This window comes from Catharus ustulatus, unplaced genomic scaffold, assembly GCF_009819885.2.
Source record: "Catharus ustulatus isolate bCatUst1 unplaced genomic scaffold, bCatUst1.pri.v2 scaffold_124_arrow_ctg1, whole genome shotgun sequence".
Taxonomy (NCBI): domain Eukaryota; kingdom Metazoa; phylum Chordata; class Aves; order Passeriformes; family Turdidae; genus Catharus; species Catharus ustulatus.
In genome coordinates, this window is record NW_024879470.1 from 24,384 (window position 1) to 46,865 (window position 22,482).

General features: G+C 37.8%; 1 protein-coding gene across 1 annotated transcript in view; it reads left to right on the forward strand.

Moving 5' to 3' along the window:
- PRKCG (protein kinase C gamma) overlaps positions 1-22,482 on the forward strand; it is a 40,375-nt gene that overhangs the window by 7,405 nt on the left and 10,488 nt on the right. The window contains exons 5-14 of the mRNA XM_033086734.1: positions 2,044-2,155; positions 4,181-4,312; positions 8,025-8,181; positions 9,947-10,081; positions 11,215-11,302; positions 12,821-12,850; positions 13,637-13,789; positions 15,625-15,798; positions 18,888-18,979; positions 20,363-20,425. Coding sequence (XP_032942625.1) covers positions 2,044-2,155; positions 4,181-4,312; positions 8,025-8,181; positions 9,947-10,081; positions 11,215-11,302; positions 12,821-12,850; positions 13,637-13,789; positions 15,625-15,798; positions 18,888-18,979; positions 20,363-20,425 — 1,136 coding nt within the window. The remainder of the gene's footprint in view (positions 1-2,043; positions 2,156-4,180; positions 4,313-8,024; positions 8,182-9,946; positions 10,082-11,214; positions 11,303-12,820; positions 12,851-13,636; positions 13,790-15,624; positions 15,799-18,887; positions 18,980-20,362; positions 20,426-22,482) is intronic.

The following is a 22,482-nucleotide window of genomic DNA, read 5'->3' on the forward strand; positions in this document are numbered from 1 at the left end:
CCCCCCAAAAAATTGACATAAAATGCCCAAATTTTCACCTAAAAACCCCAAATTTTTTCCCAAAAATTCAGATTTTTTTCCCAAAACCCCTGGAATTCTCCCCAAATCTCCCAGAAACCCCAAAATTCCAAAAAAATTCCCCATTTTCACCCATAAAAACCCCAAAAATTGACATAAAACCCCCAAAAATTGACATAAAATCGCCAAATTTTCACCTAAAATCCCCAAATTTTCACCTAAAAACCCCAAATTTTTTCCCAAAAATTCAGATTTTTTTCCTAAAAATCTTGGAATTCACCCCAAATTTCCCAGAACCCCCCAAAATTTCCCCATTTTCACCCTGAAAACCCCCAAAATTTGACGTAAAACCACGAAAAATTGACATAAAATCCCCAAATTTTCACCTAAAATCCTCAAATTTTCACCTAAAAACCCCCAAATTTTTTTCCCCAAAATTCAGATTTTTTTCCCAAAACTTCTTGAATTCACCCCAAAACCTCCAAAATTCCAAAAAATTTCTCAATTTTCACCCCGAAAACCCCCAAAATTTGACGTAAAACCCCCAAAAATTGACATAAAATCGCCAAAATTTCACCTAAAATCGCCAAATTTTCACCTAAAAACCCCAAATTTTTTCCCAAAAATTCAGATTTTTTCCCCAAAACCCCTAGAATTCTCCCCAAATCTCCCATAACCCCCAAAATTTCCCCATTTTCACCCCGAAAACCCCCAAAATTCGATGTAAAACCCCCAAAAATTGACATAAAATTGCCAAATTTTCACCTAAAATCGCCAAATTTTCACCTAAAAACCCCAAATTTTTTCCCAAAAATTTTAAATTTTCCCCAAAACCCCTGGAATTTTCCCCAATTTCCCAGAACCCCCAAAATCCCCAAAATTTTCCCCTTCTAGGACCTAAATTTCCCATTTTTGTCCCTTAAAATAATGAAAAATTGACATAAAATCGCCAAATTTTCACCTAAAATCGCCAAATTTTCACCTAAAAACCCCAAATTTTTCCCCAAAATTCCGATTTTTTTCCCAAAACCCCCCAAATTCTCCCCAAATTTCCCAGAACCCCCAAAATTCAAAAAAAATTTCACATTTTCACCCCGAAAACCCCCAAAAATTGTCGTAAAACCCCCAAAAATTGACATAAAATCGCCAAATTTTCACCTAAAATCCCCAAATTTTCACCTAAAAACCCCAAATTTTTTCCCAAAAATTCAGAATTTTTTCCCAAACCCCCTGGAATTCTCCCCAAATTTCCCATAACCCCCAAAATTTTAAAAAATTTCCCCATTTTCACCCCAAAAACCCCCAAAATTCGATGTAAAACCACGAAAAATTGACATAAAATCGCCAAATTTTCACCTAAAATCCTCAAATTTTCACCTAAAACCCCCAAATTTTTTCCCAAAAATTCAGATTATTTTCCCAAAACCCCCGAAATTCACCCCAAAACCTCCAAAATTCAAAAAATTTCCCCATTTTCACCCCAAAAACCCCAAAAATTGACATAAAACCCCCAAAAATTGACATAAAATCGCCAAATTTTCACCTAAAATCGCCAAATTTTCACCTAAAACCCCCAAATTTTTTCCCCAAAATTAAGATTATTTTCCCCAAAACCCCTGGAATTCACCCCAAATCTCCCAGAACCCTCAAAATTCCAAAAAATTTCCCCATTTTCACCCATAAAACCCCAAAATTTGACGTAAAACCCCCAAAAATTGACATAAAATGGCCAAAATTTCACCTAAAATCCCCAAATTTTCACCTAAAATCCCCAAATTTTTTCCCAAAATTCAGATTTTTTTCCTAAAAATCTTGGAATTGTCCCCAAATTTCCTAGAACCCCCAAAATTTCCCCATTTTCACCCCATAAAAACCCCAAAATTCGATGTAAAATCACGAAAAATTGACATAAAATCCCCAAATTTTCACCTAAAATCCTCAAATTTTCACCTAAAAACCCCAAATTTTTTCCCCAAAATTCAGAATTTTTTCCCAAACCCCCTGGAATTCTCCCCAATTTCGCAGGACCCCCGGAACAAGCACAAGTTCAAGGTTCACAGCTACAGCAGCCCCACGTTCTGCGACCACTGCGGCTCGCTGCTCTACGGCCTCGTGCACCAGGGCATGAAGTGCTCCTGTGAGTTAAAAAATTCAAAAATTTGGGGGGATTTGGGGGGGTTTGGGGGTTTGGGAATTTTTGGGGATTTTTTTGGGATTTTTTGGGATTTTTTGGGGATTTTTTTGGATTTTTAATGGGATTTTTTTGGGATTTTTAAAGGGATTTTTTGGGATTTTTTTTGGATTTTTGGGAATTTTGGGGGGATTTCGGGGTGATTTGGGGGGTTTTGGGGATTTTGGGGGTTTGGGGGATTTTTTTTGGATTTTTTTGGATTTTTTGGGATTTTTTTTGGGAATTTTTGGGGATTTTTGGGGGATTTTTTGGGATTTTTTGGTATTTTGGGGGGGGGATTTTTGAGAATTTTGGGGGAATTTGGAAGGATTTGGGGGGTTTGGGGGATTTTGGGAGTTTGGGAATTTTTGGGGATTTTTTGGGATTTTTTCGGATTTTTTGGGTATTTTTGGGATTTTTTTTGTATTTTTAATGTATTTTTTTGGTTTTTTGGGATATTTTTGGGATTTTTTTTGGATTTTTTGGGGGTTTTTTGGGGATTTTGGGGGGTTTTGGGGGGATTTGGGGATTTTGGGGGTTTGGGGAATTTTTGGGATTTTTTGGGATTTTTTGGGATTTTTTTGGGGATTTTTTTGGGATTTTTTTGGGATTTTTTTGTATTTTTTTGGGATTTTTTGGGGGGTTTTTTTGAGAATTTTGGGGGAATTTTGGGGATTTTTGGGGGGATTTTGGGGATTTTGGGGATTTTGGGGGTTTGGGGAAATTTTGGGGATTTTTGGGGATTTTTTTGGATTTTTTTTTGGATTTTTAAAAATTTTTTTTTATTTTTTTGGGATTCTTTTGGGATTTTTTTGTATTTTTGGGGGGATTTTTGAGAATTTTGGGGGATTTTGGGGGGATTTGGGGGGTTTGGGGGATTTTGAGGGTTTGGGGATTTTTTGGGATTTTTTGGGATTTTTTTTGGATTTTTTTGGGAATTTTTTGGGATTTTTTCGGATTTTTTTGAGATTTTTTTGGATTTTTTTGGGATTTTTTTGTGATTTTTTGGGGGTTTTTTTTGGGAATTTTGGGGGGATTTGGGGGATTTTGGGGGGATTTGGGGGGTTTTGGGGATTTTGGGGGTTTGGGGAGTTTTTGGGATTTTTTGGGATTTTTAAAAATTTTTTTCAGATTTTTTTGGGAATTTTTAAGGGATTTTTAAAAATGTTTTTGGAATTTTTTAGTGATTTTTATGGGAGGTTTTGGGAATTTTGGGGGCATTTGGTGATTTTGGAGGTTTGCAGAATTTTGGGATTTTCTTGAGATTTTTAGAGGGGATTGGAGGAGTGGTGGATGGAATTTTGGGGGGAAAATCAGGAAAAATCCGGAAAAATTTGTGATTTTTGTTTTCCAGGTGCCCAAAAAATTCCAAAAAAATTCCCAAAAATTCCAGAGTTCCCAAAATTCCCAAATTTCCAATCTGAGACACAAACACCAACAAATGCCATATTCAGGATGGGAATTTTGAGGGAAAAACACGAAAAAATTGCAAAAAATCGCAAAAAAATCACAAAAAAATCGCAAAAAAATAGCGATTTTTGCTTTCTGAATGCCCAAAAAATTCCCCAAAATTCTCAAAAATTCCCAAAAATTCCAGAATTCCCAGATTACTAATCTGAGACACAAACATTAATCAGGGAAGGATTTTTGGGGGAAAAATGGTGAAAAACAGCCAAAAAGTCACCAAAAAATCAGGAAAAAAAATTGCGATTTCTGGGTACCCCAAAAATACAAAAAAAATTCCCCAAAAATTCCAAAAAAATTCAAAAAAATTCTAAAAAAATTCCCTCAAAAATTTTTAAAAGTTCCCAAAAATTCCCCCCAAAAAATCCCCAAAAATTAAAAAAGACCCCAAAAAATTCCCCAAAAAATCGAAAAAAATTCCAAAAAAAATTCCCAAAAATTCAAAAAAAATTCCAAAAAAATTCCAAAAATTCCCAAAAATTTCCAAAAATTTCCAAACATTCCAGAATTCCCAAAAATATTTTGCAGGCTGTGAGATGAACGTGCACAAGCGCTGTGTCCAGAGCGTCCCCAGCCTGTGCGGGGTCGATCACACCGAGCGTCGCGGGCGCCTCCAGATCCGGATCCAGGCGCTGCCGGGGGAGCAGCTCCACGTCACAGGTACCCAAAAAATTCCCGAAATTCCACCCCAAAAAATTTGGGAATTTATAAAAAAAAATTTATGGAAAATTTGGGAGGATGTGGGAAAAAATCCTGGGGAGAAATGGGATTTGTGTTGAAAATTTCTGGGAATTTCCTAAAAAAATTATTGAGGATTTTCCAAAATTTTTGTGGGAATGAGCCAAAAAAAATTCTGGGAATGACCCAAAAAAATTTTCCTGGAAATGACAAAAATTTATTGGGAATGACCCAAAAAAAATTCTGGGAATGACCCAAAAATTCTCTGGGAACGATCAAAAAATTTATTGGGAATATCCAGAAATTTCTTGGGAATTTCCCAAATTTTTTTTGGGAACGACCCAAAAATTTCCTGGGAACGACCCAAAAATTCTTGGGAACGACCCAAAAAAATTTTCCTGGGAATGATCAAAATTTTTTGGGGACTGTCCCAAAATTTTCCTGGGAATGACCCAAAAAAAATTCTGGGAATGACCCAAAAATTCTCTGGGAATGATCAAAAAATTTATTGGGAATATCCAGAAATTTCTTGGGAATTTCTCAAAATTTTTTTGGGAATGACCCAAAATTTCTTGGGAATGACCCAAAATTTTTTTATTTTTTTCCCCAAAATTTTGGGATTTTCCAGCATGGAACCAAATCCCAGTGGATCCCAAAATCTCTGATCCCAAATCCCCAAAATACCCAAAAAAGTCCCAAAAAAACCCCAAATTTTGGCCGTTTTTGCCGTTTTTTTCGCCGTTTCTTCGCCGTTTCTTCACCGTTTTTCCCCCAAAATCCCAATTTTTTTCCTCCAGAACTCCTGGATTTTCTGAAATTTTTGGGATCCCAAAATCTCAAATCCCAGATCCCAAAAACCCCCCAAGAAAATCCCCTAAAATTCCCATTTTTTGGCCATTTTTGAGTTGTTTTTTGCCGTATTTTCGCCATTTTTTGTCGTAATTTCACCGTTTTTTCCCAAAATCCCAATTTTTTTCCCCAAAAATTCTGGGTTTTTCTGGAATTTTTGGGATCCCAAAACCTCAAATCCCAGATCCCAAAAAATCCAAGAAAACCCCCCAAAATTCCAATTTTTTGGCCATATTTTGACCGTTTTTTCATCATAATTTCGCCATTTTTGCTCGTAATTTCACCGTTTTTTCACCGTTTTTTCCCAAAATCCCATTTTTTTCCCCCAGAATTCCAACACTTTCTGGAATTTTTGAGATCCCAAAATCTACAATCCCAGATCCCAAAAACTCCCAAAAAAATCCAGAAAATCCCCCCAAAATTCCAATTTTTTGGCCGTTTTGGGGTCATTTTTCATCGTAATTTCGCCATTTTTTGTCATAATTTCACCATTTTTTCACTGTTTTTCTCCATTTTTTTTTTCCCAAAATCCCATTTTTTCACCCCAAACCCGCAGTGGGCGAGGCCCGGAACCTGATCCTGATGGATCTCAACGGGTTCTCAGATCCCAATCCCCAAAACCCCCAAATGTCCCCAAAAATCCCAAATTTAGGCCGTTTTTGCCGTTTTTTCGCCGTTTCTTCACCATTTTTTCTCAAAATCCTTGATTTTCACCCCAAAATTTTGGGATTTTCCTTCATGGAACCACATCCCAATGGATCCCAAAATCTCTGATCCCAAATCCCAAAAATACCCAAAAAAGTCCCAAAAAACCCCCAAATTTTGGCCGTTTTTGCCGTTTTCTCACCGTTTCTTTGCCGTTTTTCCCCAAAAATCCCAATTTTTTCTCCCAGAATTCCAAGATTTTCTGGAATTTTTGGGATCCCAAAACCTCAATTCCTAGATCCGAAAAATCCCAGAAGAAATTTTAAAAAATCCCCCAAACTTCCCATTTTTTGGCCATTTTGGGGTCGTTCATCGTTGTATTTTCGCCATTTTTGGTCGTAATTTTGCCATTTTTTCACCATTTTTCCCCAAAATCCCAATTTTTTTCTCCCAGAACTCCAGGATTTTCTGAAATTTTTGGGATCCCAAAATCTCAAATCCCAGATCCCAAAAACTCCCCAAAAAATCCAAAAATATCCCCCAAAATTCCAATTTTTTTGCCATATTTTGACCGTTTTTGGTCGTAATTTTGCCGTTTTTTCACCGTTTTTTGCCGTTTTTTCACCGTTTTTCTCCATTTTTTTTTCCCAAAATCCCATTTTTTCCCCCCAAACCCTCAGTGGGCGAGGCCCGGAACCTGATCCCGATGGATCCCAACGGGCTCTCGGATCCCCATCCCCAAAACCCCCAAAAATCCCAAAAATCCCAAATTTTGACCGTTTTTGCCGTTTTTTCGCCGTTCCTTCACCATTTTTTTCCCCAAAATCCTCGATTTTCACCCCAAATTTTTGGGATTTTTTCAGCATGGAACCACATCCCAATGGATCCCAAAATCTCTGATCCCAAATCCCCAAAATACCCAAAAAAATCCCAAAAACCCCCTAAATTTTGGCTGTTTTTGCCGTTTTTTCGCCGTTTCTTCGCCGTTTCTTCACAGTTTTTCCCCAAAAACCAGCATTTTTCCCCCCAGATTTCTGTGATTTTCTGGAATTTTTGGGATCCCAAAATCTCAAATCCCAGATCCCAAAACCCCCCCAAAAAATCCCCTAAAATTCCAATTTTTTGGCCATTTTGGGGTCATTTTTTGTCGTATTTTCGCCATTTTTTGTCGTAATTTCACCATTTTTTCCCAAAATCCCAATTTTTTTCCCCCAGAACTCCAGGATTTTCTGAAATTTTTGGGATCCAAAATCTAAAAACCCAGATCCCAAAAACCCAAGAAAATCCCCTAAAATTCCAATTTTTTGGCCATTTTGGGGTCATTTTTCGTCGTATTTTCGCCATTTTTGGTCGTAATGTCACCGTTTTTTCCCCAAAATCCCAAGTTTTTCCCCCAAAATTCTGGGTTTTTCTGGAATTTTTGGAATCCCAAAATCTCAAATCCTAAATCCCAAAAACCCAAGAAAATCCCCCAAAATTCCCATTTTTTTGACCATTTTGGGGTCATTTATAGTTGTATTTTCGCCATTTTTTGTTGTAATTTCACCGTTTTTTCCCAAAATCCCAATTTTTTTCCCCAAAAATTCTGGGTTTTTCTGGAATTTTTGGGATCCAAAAATCTCAAATCCCAGATCCCAAAAACCCAAGAAAATCCCCCAAAATTCCCATTTTTTGACCATTTTGGGTTCGTTTTTAGTTGTATTTTCGCCATTTTTGGTCGTAATTTCACTGTTTCTTCACAGTTTTTCCCCAAAAATCCCAATTTTTTTCCCCCAGAACTCCAGAACTTTCTGAAATTTTTGGGATCCCAAAATCTCAAATCCCAGATCCCAAAAACCCCCCAAAAAATCCCCCAAAATTCCCATTTTTTGGCCATATTTTGACCGTTTTTCATCGTAATTTCTCCATTTTTGCTTGTAATTTTGCCGTTTCTTCACCGTTTTTCCCCAAAAATCCCAGTTTTTTTCCCCCAAAATTCTGTGATTTTCTGGAATTTTTGGGATCCCAAAACCTCAAATCCCAGATCCCAAAAACCCCCAAAAAATCCCAGAAAATCCTCCCAAAAATCCCATTTTTTGGCCATATTTGGACCGTTTTTTGTCGTATTTTCGCCATTTTTGGTCGTAATTTCGCCGTTTTTTTCGCCGTTTTTCTCCATTTTTTTTTCCCAAAATCCCATTTTTTCCCCCCAAACCCTCAGTGGGCGAGGCCCGGAACCTGATCCCGATGGATCCCAACGGGCTCTCGGATCCCTACGTGAAGCTGAAGCTGATCCCCGACCCCAAGAACGTCTCCAAGCAGAAAACGCGGACGGTGAAGGCGACGCTGAACCCGGTGTGGAACGAGGCTTTCCTCTTGTGAGAAACGGGGGGAAAAACGGGGAAAACGGGAAAAATGGGGATTTGGGGGGTGGGGGAATGGGGGGGGGGAGATGGGGGGAAAAATATGGGGGGGAGAGGGGGAAATATGGGAAAAATTTGGAACAAAATTACGAAAAATTGGAGAAAATTTTGGGGAAAATTGGGGAAAATTAGAGGTAAAATGGGAAAGAAATGAAGAAAAATTGGAAAAAAATTTGAAGGAAGAAATGGGGGAAAATGGAGGGGAAAATGGGGGAAAAGTAGGGAAAAATTTGAGGAAATGCAAGGAAAAAATGGGGAAAAATTGGGGAAAATTTGGGGGGAAATATGGAGAAAATTTCAGGTAAAAATTGGGAAAAATTTGGGGAAAAATTCACGGAAAAATTGGGAAAAATAATTGAAAAATCTAGAAAAAAATCTGGGGGAAATATGGGAAAATCCAGAAAAACAATCAAGAAAAAAATCCAAGGAAAATTCCTAAAAAATCGGGGGGGTAAAATAAAGAGAAAAATCTGGAAAAATCACAAAATATCTGGGCAAAAATCAGGAAAAATGGGGAAAATCCATAGGGGAAAAAAAGGGAAAAATTGGGAAAATCTGGGGGAAGTAAAGGAACAAATCTGGGGGGGAAAAATGGGAAAAAATCAGGAAAAATCCGTAAAAAATCCTAAAAATCTTGGGGAAAAAAGCGAAAACATCCGGAAAAATCACTGGAAATGCCTGGAAATTTCTGGGAATTCTTCAGAAATTCCTGGAAATCTTGGAATTGTTGGCAAATCCTGGAATTTGCAGCACCCTGGTGAGAAAAATCAGGAGAAAATGAGGAAAACTTTGGAAAAATAACTTTGAAAAATCAGGGAAAAATTGGGAAAAAATCCAGGAAGAAAAATGGGAAAAAAATCAGGAAAGATCTTAAAAATCTTGGGATAGCGTTGAAAAAAATCAGGAAAAATTGCTGGAAAATGGGGAAAACTTTGGAAAAATAATTTAAAAATCAGGGAAAAATTGGGAAAAAATCCAGGAACAAAAATCGGAAAAAAAATCAGGAAAAATCCGTAAAAAATCGTAAAAATCTTGGGAAAAAAAGTGAAAAAAATCAGGATAAAAAAGGGAACAATGGGGGGGAATTGGTGGAAATTTTGAGTAGAAATTGAGGAAAATTGAGGGAAAATTGGGGAAAAAATGGGGTGAAATTGGATAAAATTTGGGGGGAAATTGGGAAAAAAAGAGAGGGGAATGGGAAACTGGGAGTTTGGGGGTAAAATGGGGAAAAAATGGGGGGAGATTGGAAAAAATTCAGGGAAAATTTGGGAAAATATGAGGAAAACTGGAAAAATTCAGGGAAAAATTGGGAAAATATGAGGAAAAATTAGAGAAAATTTTGGGGAAAAATTGGAGAAAAATTAGGGGAAAAAATTGGGAAAAATTGGAGAAAATTCAGGAAAAATTCAGGAAAAATTCAGGGAAAAATTCAGGGAAAAATTCAGGGAAAAATAGGGAAAAATTGGGAAAATTGGAGAAAGTTAAAGGAAAATTGGGAAAAATTCGGGGAAAAATTCAGGGAAAATTGGAGAAAATTAAGGGAAAAATTGGGAAAAATCCAGGAACAAAAATCGGAAAAAAATGGGGAAAAATCAGAAAAAATCCTAAAAATCTTGGGAAAAAAAGCGAAAAAATCAGGAAAAAATTGCTGAAAATTTCTGGGAATTCTCCAGAAATTCCTGGAATTTTTGGAATTGTTGGCAAATTGTGGAATTTTCAGCACCCTGAGGCCCGGGGACGCCGAGCGGCGCCTGTCGGTCGAGGTTTGGGATTGGGACCGAACGTCGCGCAACGATTTCATGGGAGCCATGAGCTTCGGGGTGGCCGAGCTGCTCAAGGGCCACGTGGATGGATGGTGACAAAATTTGGGGGTTTGGGGGAAAATTGGGATTTTTTTGGGATTTTTTTGGGATTTTTTGGGGGGTTTTTGGGATTTTTTGGGGTTTTTTTTGGGATTTTTGGGGATTTTTTGGGATTTTTTTGGGATTTTTTTGGGATTTTTTTGAGATTTTTTGGGATTTTTTGGGATTTTTTTGGGATTTTTTGGAGATTTTTTTTTGAATTTTTTTTTGCATTTTTCGGGGGTGTTTTGGGATTTTTTGGGATTTTTTGGGGGTTTTTTGGGATTTTTTTGGGATTTTTTTGGGGATTTTTGGGGGATTTTTTGGGGGGTGTTTGGGGGAGTTGGGAGAATTTTTGGGGATTTTTTTGGATTTTTTGGGGATTTTTTGGGGGATTTTTTGGGGATTTTTTTGGGTTTTTTTTTATTTTTTGGGGAATTTTTTGGTGATTTTTTTGGGATATTTGGGGGGTTTTTTGGGGATTTTTTTGGGGTTTTTTGGGAATTTTTGGTGAATTTCTTTGGGGTTTTTTTTTATTTTTTGGGGAATTTTTTGGTGATTTTTTTGGGATTTTTTGTGGATTTTTTAGGGATTCTTTGGGGATTTTTTGGGATTTTTTGGGGGATTTTTTAGGGATTTTTTTGGGTGGTTTGGGGGATTTTGTTGAGGATTTTGGGGGATTTTGTTGGGGATTTTTTTGGATTTTTTTGTTTTTTTTTTGTATATTTGGGGGGAATTTCTTTGGATTTCTTGGGATTGTTTAGGGGATTTTTTTGGGGGATTTTTATGGGATTTTTTGGGGATTTTTTGAGATTTTTTAGGGATTTTTTTGGGGGGTTGGGGGAGTTGGGGGAATTTTTTGGGATTTTTTGGGATTTTTAGGGGGTTTTTTGGGGAATTTTTTTTTTTTTTTGGTATATTTTGGGAGAATGTCTTTGGATTTTTTGGGATTGTTTAGGGGATTTTTTTGGTTTTTTGGGGGATTTTTTTGGGTTTCGGGGGAATTTTTTTTTATTTTTTTTGGGTTTTTTGGGATTTTCGTGGCAGATTCAGGGAGGAAATTCCTGAACCTTTCCCAGATGTCCCAAAATCCCCCAAATTTCCCAAAATTTCCCAATTTTTACCCAAATTTTCTCCCAATTTGCAGGTTTAAGCTGCTGAACCAGGAGGAGGGGGAATATTACAACGTCCCCGTGGCCGACACCGACGACTGCGGCCTCCGGCCCAAATTCGAGGTTTGGGAGCCCCAAAATCCCCCCAAAAAATCCTCTAAAAATATCAAATATTTCATGGGAATTTTGAAATTTTTCATAAAGAAAAAATAAAAAAAAAATCCCCCCAAAAATCCCCCAAAACAAAAAAAAAAATCCCCCCAAAAAGCCTCAAAAATGCCCCAAATTTGAGATTTCTGAGCCCCAAAATTCCCAAAAATTTACCAAAAAAAACCCCAAAAAATCTAAAATATTTCATGAGAATTTTGAAATTTTTCATAAAGAAAAAATCCCCCCAAAAATTGAAAAAAAATCCCCAAAAAATCCCAAAAAAATCCCAAAAAACGAGGAAAAAAAAGCCCTAAAATGCCCCAAATTTGAGATTTGTGAGCTCCAAAATTCCCAAAAAATTACCGAAAAAATCCCCAAAAAATCTAAAATATTTCATGGGAATGTTGAAATTTTTCATAAAGAAAAAAATCCCCCCAAAAAAAACCCCAAAAATAAAAAAATAATCCCAAAAAAGGAGAAAAAAAAGAGCCCCAAAATGCCAAAAATTTGAGATTTCTGAGCCCCAAAATTCCCCTAAAATTAAAAAAAAAAATCTCAAAAAAATTCTCAAATATTTCATGGGAATTTTGAAATTTTTCATTAAGAAAAAATCCCAAAAAAATTCCCCAAAAAAATCCCAAAAAAATCCCCAAAAAATGAGAAAAAAAGGAGCCCAAAAATGCCCCAATTTTGAGATTTCTGAGCCCTAAAATTAAAAAAAAATTACCAAAAAATTCCAAAAAAAATCAGAAATATTTCATGGGAATTTTGAAAGTTTTCATAAAGAAAAAATCCCCAAAAAAATCCCCAAAAAATCCAAAAAATTTCCCCAAAAAATGAGAAAAAAAGGAGCCCAAAAATGCCCCAAATTTGAGATTTCTGAGCCCTAAAATTAAAAAAAAATTACCAAAAAATTTAAAAAAAAATCAGAAATATTTCATGAGAATTTTTAAATTTTTCATAAAGAAAAAAATCCCCAAAAATTGAAAAAAAATCCCCAAAAAATCCCAAAAAAATCCCAAAAAACGAGGGAAAAAAAGCCCTAAAATGCCCCAAATTTGAGATTTCTGACCCCCAAAATTCTCAAAAAATTACCAAAAAAATCCCCAAAAAATCTAAAATATTTCATGGGAATGTTGAAATTTTTCACAAAGAAAAAATCCCCAAAAAAATCCCAAAAAATCCCCAAAAAACGAGAAAAAAAGAGCCCCAAAATGCCCCAAATTTGAGATTTCTGAGCCCCACAATTCCCCTAAAATTTCTAAAAAAATCCCCAAAAAATTCTCAAATATTTCATGGGAATTTTGAAATTTTTCTTAAAGAAAAAATCCAAAAAAATTTCCCCAAAAAAATCCCCAAAACCCAAAAAATTTCCCCAAAAAAAGCCTCAAAAAATGCCCCAAATTTGAGATTTCTGAGCCCCAAATTCCCCCAAAAATCAAAAAAAAATCCCCAAAATTCTCAAATTTTCTCCCAAATTTTCTTTTCCAGGCCTGCAATTACCCCCTGGAGCTCTATGAGGTGAGAAATGGGGAAAAATTGGGGGGAAAATGGAAAAAATTTGGGGAAAATTTGGGAGGAATTGGGAAAAAATGGGGGGAAATTTGGGAAAAAATCAGGAAGAAATTGGGGTAAGATTGGGGAAAATTTTGGGGAAAATTGGGGGGAAAATGGGAAAAAATTGGGCAAAATTTGGGGGAAATTGGGGAAAATTTTGGGAAAGATTTGAGGGAAATTGGGGGGAAAATTGGGGAAAAAATTCGGAAAAAAATGGGAAAATTGGGGAAAAAAAAGGGAAAATTGGGGTGACATTTGTGAAAAAATTAGGGAAAATTGGGGAAAAAAATTGGGAAAAAAAAATTGTGAAAAATTGGGGAAAATTTTGGGAAAGATTTGAGGGAAATTGGGGAATATTGGGGAAAAAATTGGGAAAATTTGGGGGAAAATTGGAAAAAAAATAGGAAAAAAAATAGGAAAATTTGGGGAAAATTGGGGTAAAATTTGGAAAAAATTGGGGAAAAAATTGGGGGGAAATTGGGAAAAATTAGAAAAAATTAAAAAAAAAATTGGGAAAATTTGTAAAAACTTTAGGGGGAAATTGGGAAGAAATTGGGAAAAAAAATTGAAAAAATTGGGAAAATTTGGGAGGAAAAGAGGGGAAAAAAATCCGGAAAAAATACCAAAAAAAAGGAAAAAAATCAGGAAAAATTCAGGAAAAATTCAGAAAAAATTCAGAAAAAAATGGGAAAAATTGGGGAAATGATAAAATTTGAGAATTTTGATTATTTTTTTTAATTTTCCCTGCAGAAAGTGCGGCGGGGGCCGGGCCCCTCCCCCCCCATGGGCCCCTCCCCCCTCCCCTCCCCCACCGAGCCCAAGCGGAGCCTCCTGGGCAGCGGCCGCTCCCACCTGGGCGACTTCACCTTCCTGATGGTGCTGGGCAAGGGCAGCTTTGGCAAGGTCAGAGCCCAGAATTCCTGAAATTCCCAAAAATTTGGGAGTTTTCAAAAAAAAATTTGGGGAAAAACGGTGAAAAAACGGTGGAAAACGGTCAAAAAATGGCGGAAAAATGGTAAAAAAATTGTCAAAAAATGGTGAAAAATGACCAAAAATTGACCTGGTGTATCTGGGGAAAATGAGAGACCAAAATTCCTGAAATACCAAAAATTTGGGGGTTTTCAAAAAAAATTTGGGGGAAAATGATGAAAAAATGACGAAAAAACGGTAAAAAAATGGTGGAAAAATGGTCAAAAAATATTGAAAATTATAAAAAATGACCCAAATTCACCTGGATTAAGATGAAGAAGGTCAGAACCCAGAATTCCCCAAATTCCCAAAAATTTGTGGGTTTAAAAAAAATATCTGGGGAAAAAACGGTGAAAAAACGGCGAAAAACAGTAAAAAAATGGCAGAAAAATGGTAAAAAAATGGTAAAAAAATGGTAAAATTGATCCAAAAAATGACAAAAAATGACCCAAAATTCACCTGGATCAGGGTGGGGAAGGTGAGAGGCTAAAATTCCTGAAATTCCAAAAAAATTTGGGGAAAAAGGGTGAAAAAGTGGTGAAAAATGGAAAAAAAATACGGCGGAAAAACGGTCCAAAAATGGCAGAAAAATGGTCAAAAAAGATTAAAAAATGGTGGAAAATTACAAAAAATGACCCAAATTCACCTGGATAAAGATGAAGAAGGTGAGAGGCCAGAATTCCTGAAATTCCCAAAAATTTGGGGATTTTCAAAAAAAATTTGGGGAAAAATGGTCAAAAAATAGCGAAAAAACGGTTAAAAAATGCTAAAAAAATTGAAAAAAAATTGAAAAAAATTCTAAAAAAATGGGGAAAATTCCCAAAAATTCTGGAACATTCTCTGACCATTTGGGATCATGGTGAGATCTCAAACCACCAGGAAAAATTGAAGAAAACTTTTTAAAAATTTTCATTTAAAAATCACAAAAAACCAAAAAAAATTTGAAGAAAAATCAGGAAAAGATCAGAAAAAAATCGAAAAAAAATCGGGAAAAATAAGAAAAAATAGGGAAAATTCCAAAAAAATTCTGGAACATTTTTTGAGCACTTCGGGTCATGGTTTGACCTTAAACCACCACGAAAAATTGAAAAAAATTCTAAAAAATAAAAAATAAAATAAAAAAAAAAAAAAAAAACCGAAAAAAATCGGGAAAAATCAGAAAAAATGGAAAAAATTCCAAAAAAATTCTGGAACATTCTGTGAGCACTTGGGATCATGCTGAGACCTCAAACCACCACGAAAAATTGAAGAAAATTCAAAAAAATTTCGAAAACATTCATTAAAAATCAGAAAAAAATCAGAAAAAATCACAAAAAATCAGAAAAAATCGGAAAAAAATCGAAAAAAGATTGGAAAAAATCAGAAAAATTCCCAAAAATTCTGGAACTTTCTCTGACCACTTGGGATCATGGTGAGACCTCAAACCACCGAAAAAAACTGAAGAAAATTCAAAAAAATTTCGAAAAAATTCATTAAAAATCAGAAAAAAATAAAAAAAAAATCAGAAAAAATCTGAAAAAAATCTGAAAAAATTCGGAAAAAAATCAGAAAAATTCCCAAAAATTCTGGAACATTCTCTGACCACTTGGGATCATGGTGAGCTTCAAACCACCATGAAAAATGGAATAAAATTTTTAAAAAATTTGAAAAAATTCATTAAAAATAAAAAAAAAAAATCCGAAAAAAATCGAAAAAAAATCGGGAAAAATCAGAAAAAAATGGGAAAAATTCCCAAAAAATTCTGGAAGGTTCTGGAACGTCTCCCCCAGGTGATGCTGGCCGAGAGGAGGGGCTCGGCCGAGCTCTTTGCGATCAAGATCCTGAAGAAGGACGTGGTGGTGCAGGACGACGACGCCGCCTCCACGCTGGTGGAGAGGAGGGTCCTGGCCCTGGGACCCCGCCCCCACTTCCTGACACACCTGCACTCCACCTTCCAGACACCAGTGAGGGACTGGGAGGGACTGGGAGGGACTGGGAGGGGAGTGGGAGTCACTGGGATAAACTGGGAGGGGACTGGGATAAACTGGGAGCAACTGGGAGGGACTGGGAGGGGATTGGGAGGGACTGGGATGGACTGGGAGTCACTGGGAGGGACTGGGAGCAACTGGGAGCCAATGAAAGGGGAGATTTTGGGGTGTACTGGGAGGGACTGGGAGGGACTGGGATGGACTGGGTGGGACTGGGTTGGACTGGGTGGGACTGGGATGGACTGGGAGAGGATTGGGAGGGACTGGGATGGACTGGGAGTCACTGGGAGCAACTGGGATGGACTGGGAGCCAATAAACGGGGAGATTTTGGGAGTACTGGGATCAACTGGGAGGGGATTGGGAGGGACTGGGAGTCACTGGGAGGGACTGGGAGCAACTGGGAGCCAAGGAAAGGGGAGATTTTGGCTGTACTGGGAGGGACTGGGATGGATTGGGAGGGGACTGGGATGGACTGGGAGGAACTGGGAGCTACTGGGAGGGGACTGGGACTCACTGGGATGAACTGGGAGTCACTGGGAACAACTGGGATGGACTGGGAACCAATGAATGGGAAGATTTTGGCTGTACTGGGAGGGACTGGGATAAACTGGGAGGGGATTGGGAGGGGATTGGGATGGACTGGGAGGGAATTGGGAGGGACTGGGATGGACTGGGAGGGACTGGGAGGGACTGGGAGCAACTGGGATGGACTGGAATGGACTGGGAACCAATGAACGGGAAGATTTTGGCTGCACTGGGAGGGACTGGGATGGAATTGGGAGGGACTGGGAGGGACTGGGATGGACTGGGAGTCACTGGGAACAACTGGGATGGACCGGGAGCCAATGAACGGGGAGATTTTGAGTGTACTGGGAGGGACTGGGAGTCACTGGGATAAACTGGGAGGGGACTGGGATGGACTGGGGGTCACTGGGAGCAACTGGGAGGGACTGGGAGCCAATGGAAGGGGAGATTGTGGATGTACTGGGAGGGACTGGGAGGGACTGGGAGGGGACTGGGAGGGACTGGGAGGGGACTGGGAGGGGATTGGGAGGGATTGGGAGGGACTGGGAGGGGATTGGGGGGGACTGGGAGTCACTGGGAGCAACTGGGATGGACTGGGAGCCAATAAACGGAGAGATTTTGGGAGTACTGGAGGGACTGGGATGGACTGGGAGGGACTGGGAGTCACTGGGATAAACTGGGATGGACTGGGAGCCAATGAACGGGGAGATTTTGGATGTACTGGGAGGGACTGGGAGGGACTGGGAGGGATTGGGAAGGAATTGAGATGGACTGGGAGTCACTGGGAGCAACTGGGAGGGACTGGGATGGACTGGGAGGGGATTGGGAGGGACTGGGATGGACTGGGGTGAACTGGGAGGGACTGGGAGGGAATTGGGAGGGACTGGGATGGACTGGGAGTCACTGGGATGGACTGGAATGGACTGGGAGCCAAAGAACGGGAAGATTTTGGCTGCACTGGGAGGGACTGGGATGGAATTGGGAGGAACTGGGAGGGACTGGGATGGACTGGGAGGAACTGGGAGCTACTGGGAGGGGACTGGGAGTCACTGGGATGAACTGGGAGTCACTGGGAACAACTGGGATGGACTGGGAGCCAATAAAGGGGGAGATTTTGGTTGTACTGGGATGGACTGGGAGGGGATTGGGATGGACTGGGATAGACTGGGAGTCACTGGGAGCAACTGGGAGGGACTGGGATGGACTGGGATAAACTGGGATGGACTGGGAGGGGATTGGGATGGACTGGGATGGACTGGGAGTCGCTGGTTTGAACTGGGATGAACTGGGAGTTACTGGGAGGGACTGGGATGGACTGGGATGAACTGGGAGCCACTGGGAGGGACTGGGAGGGACTGGGATGAACTGGGAGGACGCTGCAGTTCCCAAAGCCGCCACCAGGGGGAGACACTGGGAGGTCACTGAGGGGAACTGGGGAGGAACTGGGATAAACTGGGATTGAACTGGTCCGAACTGGTTTGAACTGGGATGAACTGGGAGGGACTGGGGCTGAACTGGGACTGAACTGGGCCAAACTGGTTTGAACTGGGATGAACTGGGATTGAACTGGTCCAAACTGGTTTGAACTGGGATGAACTGGGAGGGACTGGGATTGGACTGGGATTGAACTGGGCCAAACTGGTTTGAACTGGGATGAACTGGGATGAACTTACCCCAATTTGGTGCCAGAATCTTCGTTCAGGGCTGGAATTTTTTGGGAATTTCGTAGAAATTTGGGGATTTTTGGGCACTGGGATGAACTGGGATTGAACTGGGATTGGACTGGGACTGAACTGGTCCAAACTGGTTTGAACTGGGATGAACTGGGATGAACTTCCTCCATTTCTGGCCCTTTTTGGTACCAGAATCTTCGTTTGGGGCTGGAATTTTTTGGGAATTTCGTAGAAATTTGGGAATTTTTGGGCACTGGGCTGAACTGGGATTGAACTGGGATTGAACTGGGATTGAACTGGGATTGAACTGGGCCAAACTGGTTTGAACTGGGTTGAACTGGGATGAACTTTCTCCATTTCTGGCCCTTTTTGGTGCCAGAATCTTCGTTCAGGGCTGGAATTTTTTGGGAATTTCGTAGAAATTTGGGGATTTTTGGGTACTGGGATGAACTGGGACTGAACTGGGATTGAACTGGGACTGAACTGGGATTGAACTGGTCCAAACTGGTTTGAACTGGGATGAACTGGGATGAACTTGCCCCAATTTGGTGCCGGAATCTTCGTTCAGGGCTGGAATTTTTTGGGAATTCCGTAGAAATTTGGGGATTTTTGGGTACTGGGATGAACTGGGATTGAACTGGGACTGAACTGGGATTGGACTGGTCCAAACTGGTTTGAACTGGGCCAAACTGGGGCTGAACTTTCTCCATTTCTGTCCCTTTTTGGTGCCGGAATCTTCGTTCGGGGCTGGAATTTTTTGGGAATTTCGTAGAAATTTGGGGATTTTTGGGCACTGGGTTGAACTGGGACTGAACTGGGACTGAACTGGGATTGAACTGGTCCAAACTGGTTTGAACTGGGGGCAGGACCGGCTGTACTTTGTGATGGAATACGTCACCGGGGGCGACCTCATGTACCACATCCAGCAGGTCGGGAAATTCAAGGAGCCGCACGCGGCGTGAGTGAGCCAAAAAAAACCCCAAAATATCCCAAATTTTACCCAAAAAAATTCCAAAAAATTTCGGGGATTTATTGGGAGGAGTAAAAAATGGAAAATTCTGGAAAAATCCCGAAAAAATTTGGGCAAAATAGCCCAAAATTCTGTAAAAATTCGATTAAAATTCGATAAAAAATCGATAAAAATTTGATTAAAATTTGATTAAAATTCTGTAAAAATCAATTCATCATTCACCCCAAAATCCCCCAAATTTAACCCAAAAAAATTTTAAAAAATTTCGGGGATTTAATGGAAGGAGCCAGAAATGGGAAATTCTGGAAAAATCCCGAAAAAATTCCGTCAAAATCACCCAAAATTCCATTAAAATTTGATTAAAATTCCATTAAAATTCCATAAAAATCGACACAAAAATTGGATCCAAACTCGCCCCAAATCGCCAAATTCTGGGATTTAGCCCCAAAATAATCCCAGGAAATTCCAGGAATTCCTTGGGATGAGTCAGAAATGGAAAGTTCTGGAAAAATCCCGGAAAAAATCCAGAAAAAATATCCCAAAATTCGGTAAAAATTCAATAAAAATTTGATTAAAATTCCATTAAAATTCCATTAAAATGGGTTCAAAATTCACCCCAAAATCCTCCAAATTTTACCCAAAAAAATTCAAAAAAATTTCGGGGATTTAATGGGAAGAGTCAGAAATGGAAAATTCTGGATAAATCTGGAAAAAATTCTGTCAAAATCGCCCAAAATTCCATAAAAAATTGATATAAATTTGATAAAAAATCGATAAAAATTCGATAAAAATTCCATAAAAATGGGTTCAAAATTCACCCCAAAATCCCAAAATTTCCAGATTTATCCCTAAAATATTTCATGGAAATTTCAGGAATTGCTTGGGATGAGTCAGAAATGGAAAATTCTGGAAAAATCCTGAAAAAATTCCATCAAAATATTCCAAATTTCCGTAAAAAATCGATAAAAATTTGATAAAAATTCGATTAAAATTCAGTAAAAATTTGATTAAAATTCCATAAAAATCAGTTCAAAATTCACCCCAAAATCTCTCAAATTCAACTCAAAAAATTCCAGAAAATTCCAGGAATTTCTTGGGATGAGTCAGAAAATATCCCCAAATTATTCCCATTTTTCCCCCAAATTTTCCCCAATTTTCCCCAAATTTTTCCCAATTTTTCCCCAATTTTTTCCCAATTTTTCCCCAAATTTTTCCCAAATTTTTCTCAATTTTTTCCCAATTTTTTCCCAATTTTTCCCAATTTTCCCCAATTTTTTCCCAAATTTTTCCCAAATTTTTTCCAATTTTTTCCCAAATTTTTCCCCATTTTTTCCCAATTTTTTTCCCAAATTTTCCCCAATTTCCCTGCAGGTTTTACGCCGCTGAAATCGCCATCGGTTTGTTCTTCCTGCACAACCAAGGGATCATTTACAGGTGAGAAATCAAAAATGTTCCCAAAATTTTCCCCCAAAAAAATCCCCAAAATATCCCAAAAAATTCCCAGAAAAATCTGAGAAAATCCCCCAAAAAATCCCTAAAAAATTTTTAAAAAATAGCCTAAAAAATCCCCCCAAAAATAAAAAAATTAGCAAAAAATTATAAAAAAAATTCCAAAAATTCCCCCCCCAAAATCCCCCCAAATTTCCAAAAAATTCCATTAAAAAAAAAAAAAAAAAATCCCCAAAAATTCTCAAAAATCCCCCAAAAAATCCCCAAAAATTAAAAAAAAAATCCCCCCCCAAAATTTCCAAAAAATTCCCCCAAAAATCCCAAAAAATTACCAAAAAAATGTCAAAAAAATTCCTAAAAAATCCCATAAAACCCCCCAAAAATTCCTTTAAAATTCCTTAAAAATTCCTTTAAAATAAAAAAAAAAAAACCCAAAATATCCCAAAAAAATCCCCTCAAAAATCAAAAAAATCTCAAAAAAATCTCCTAAAATTAAAAAAAAATTCCCCAAAAAAATCCCCCAAAAATCCCCAAAAATTTCTAAAAATTCCCCAAAGAAATCCCAAAAATTCTTTAAAAATTCCCATAAAATTCCCCAAAAAATCCAAATAAAATCCAAATAAAATCCAAATAAAATCCCAAAAAGCTCTCAAAAAATTCCAAAATATTCTTTAAAAAATTCCACAATATTCTTCAAAAATAAAAAAAAAATCCCCAAAAAATCCCCAAAAATTCCCCCAAAAATTCTGCAAAAATTCTAAAAAAATACCAAAAAAATCCCCAAAAAATCCCGAAAAATTCCCAAAAAAATCCCAAAAAAATCCCCCAAAATTCCCAAAAAAATCCCCAAAAAATCCCCAAAAAATCCCCAAAAAATCCCCAAAAATTTCCAAAAAAAATCCCAAAAAAATCCCAAAAAATAAAAATAAATTCCCAAATTATTTTTTAGGGATTTGAAGCTGGACAATGTGATGCTGCAAAAATCCCCCACCAAAAAACCCCCAAAAAATCCCCAAAAATCTCAAAAAAATTCTCAAAGAAATAAAAAAAAAAATCCCCAAAAATTCTCCAAAAAAATCCCAAAAATATCCAAAAATTCGATGATAATACCCAAAAAAATTCCCAAAAAATCCCTAAAAAATCCCAAAAAATGCCCCAAAAATTCCTTTAAAATTCCTTAAAAATTCCCAAATAAACCCCAAATAAATCCCAAAAAAATCCCAAAAAATCACAAAAAATTCCCAAAAAAATCCCAAAAAAATCCCAAAAAATTCCCAAAAAAATCCCAAAAAAATCCCCAAAAATAAAAATAAATTCCTAAATTATTTTTTAGGGATTTGAAGCTGGACAACGTGATGCTGCAAAAATCCCCCACCAAAGATCCCCCAAAAAAACCCCCAAAAAATCCCAAAAAATCCCAAAAAAATCCCAAGAAATCCCCCCAAAACCCCAAAATAGTCTCAAAAAAAATCCCAAAATATTCTCAAAAAATGCCCCAAAAATTCCAAAAATATCCCCAAAATTCCCAAAAAAATCCCCAAAAAATTCTGCAAAAATTCTAAAAAAATCCCCAAAAAATCCCCCAAAAAATCCCAAAAAATCCCAAAAAATCCCAAAAAAATCCCAAAAAAATCCCAAAAAAATCCCCAAAAAATCCCAAAAAATGCCCCAAAAATTCCTTTAAAATTCCTTTAAAATTCCTTAAAAATTCCCAAATAAATCCCAAAAAAATCCCCAAAAATCCTCAAAAAATCCCCAAAAAATCCCAAAAAATCCCAAAAAAATCCCAAAAAATTCCCAAAAAATTCCCAAAAAAATCCCAAAAAATTCCCAAAAAATTCCTAAAAAATAAAAATAAATTCCCAAATTATTTTTTAGGGATTTGAAGCTGGACAACGTGATGCTGCAAAAATCCACCCCCAAAAATCCCAAAAAACCCCCCAAAAAATCCCAAAAAATCTCAAAAAAATCCCAAAAAATCCCCCCAAAACCCCCAAATAGTCTCAAAAAAATCCCAAAATATTCTCAAAAAATGCCCCGAA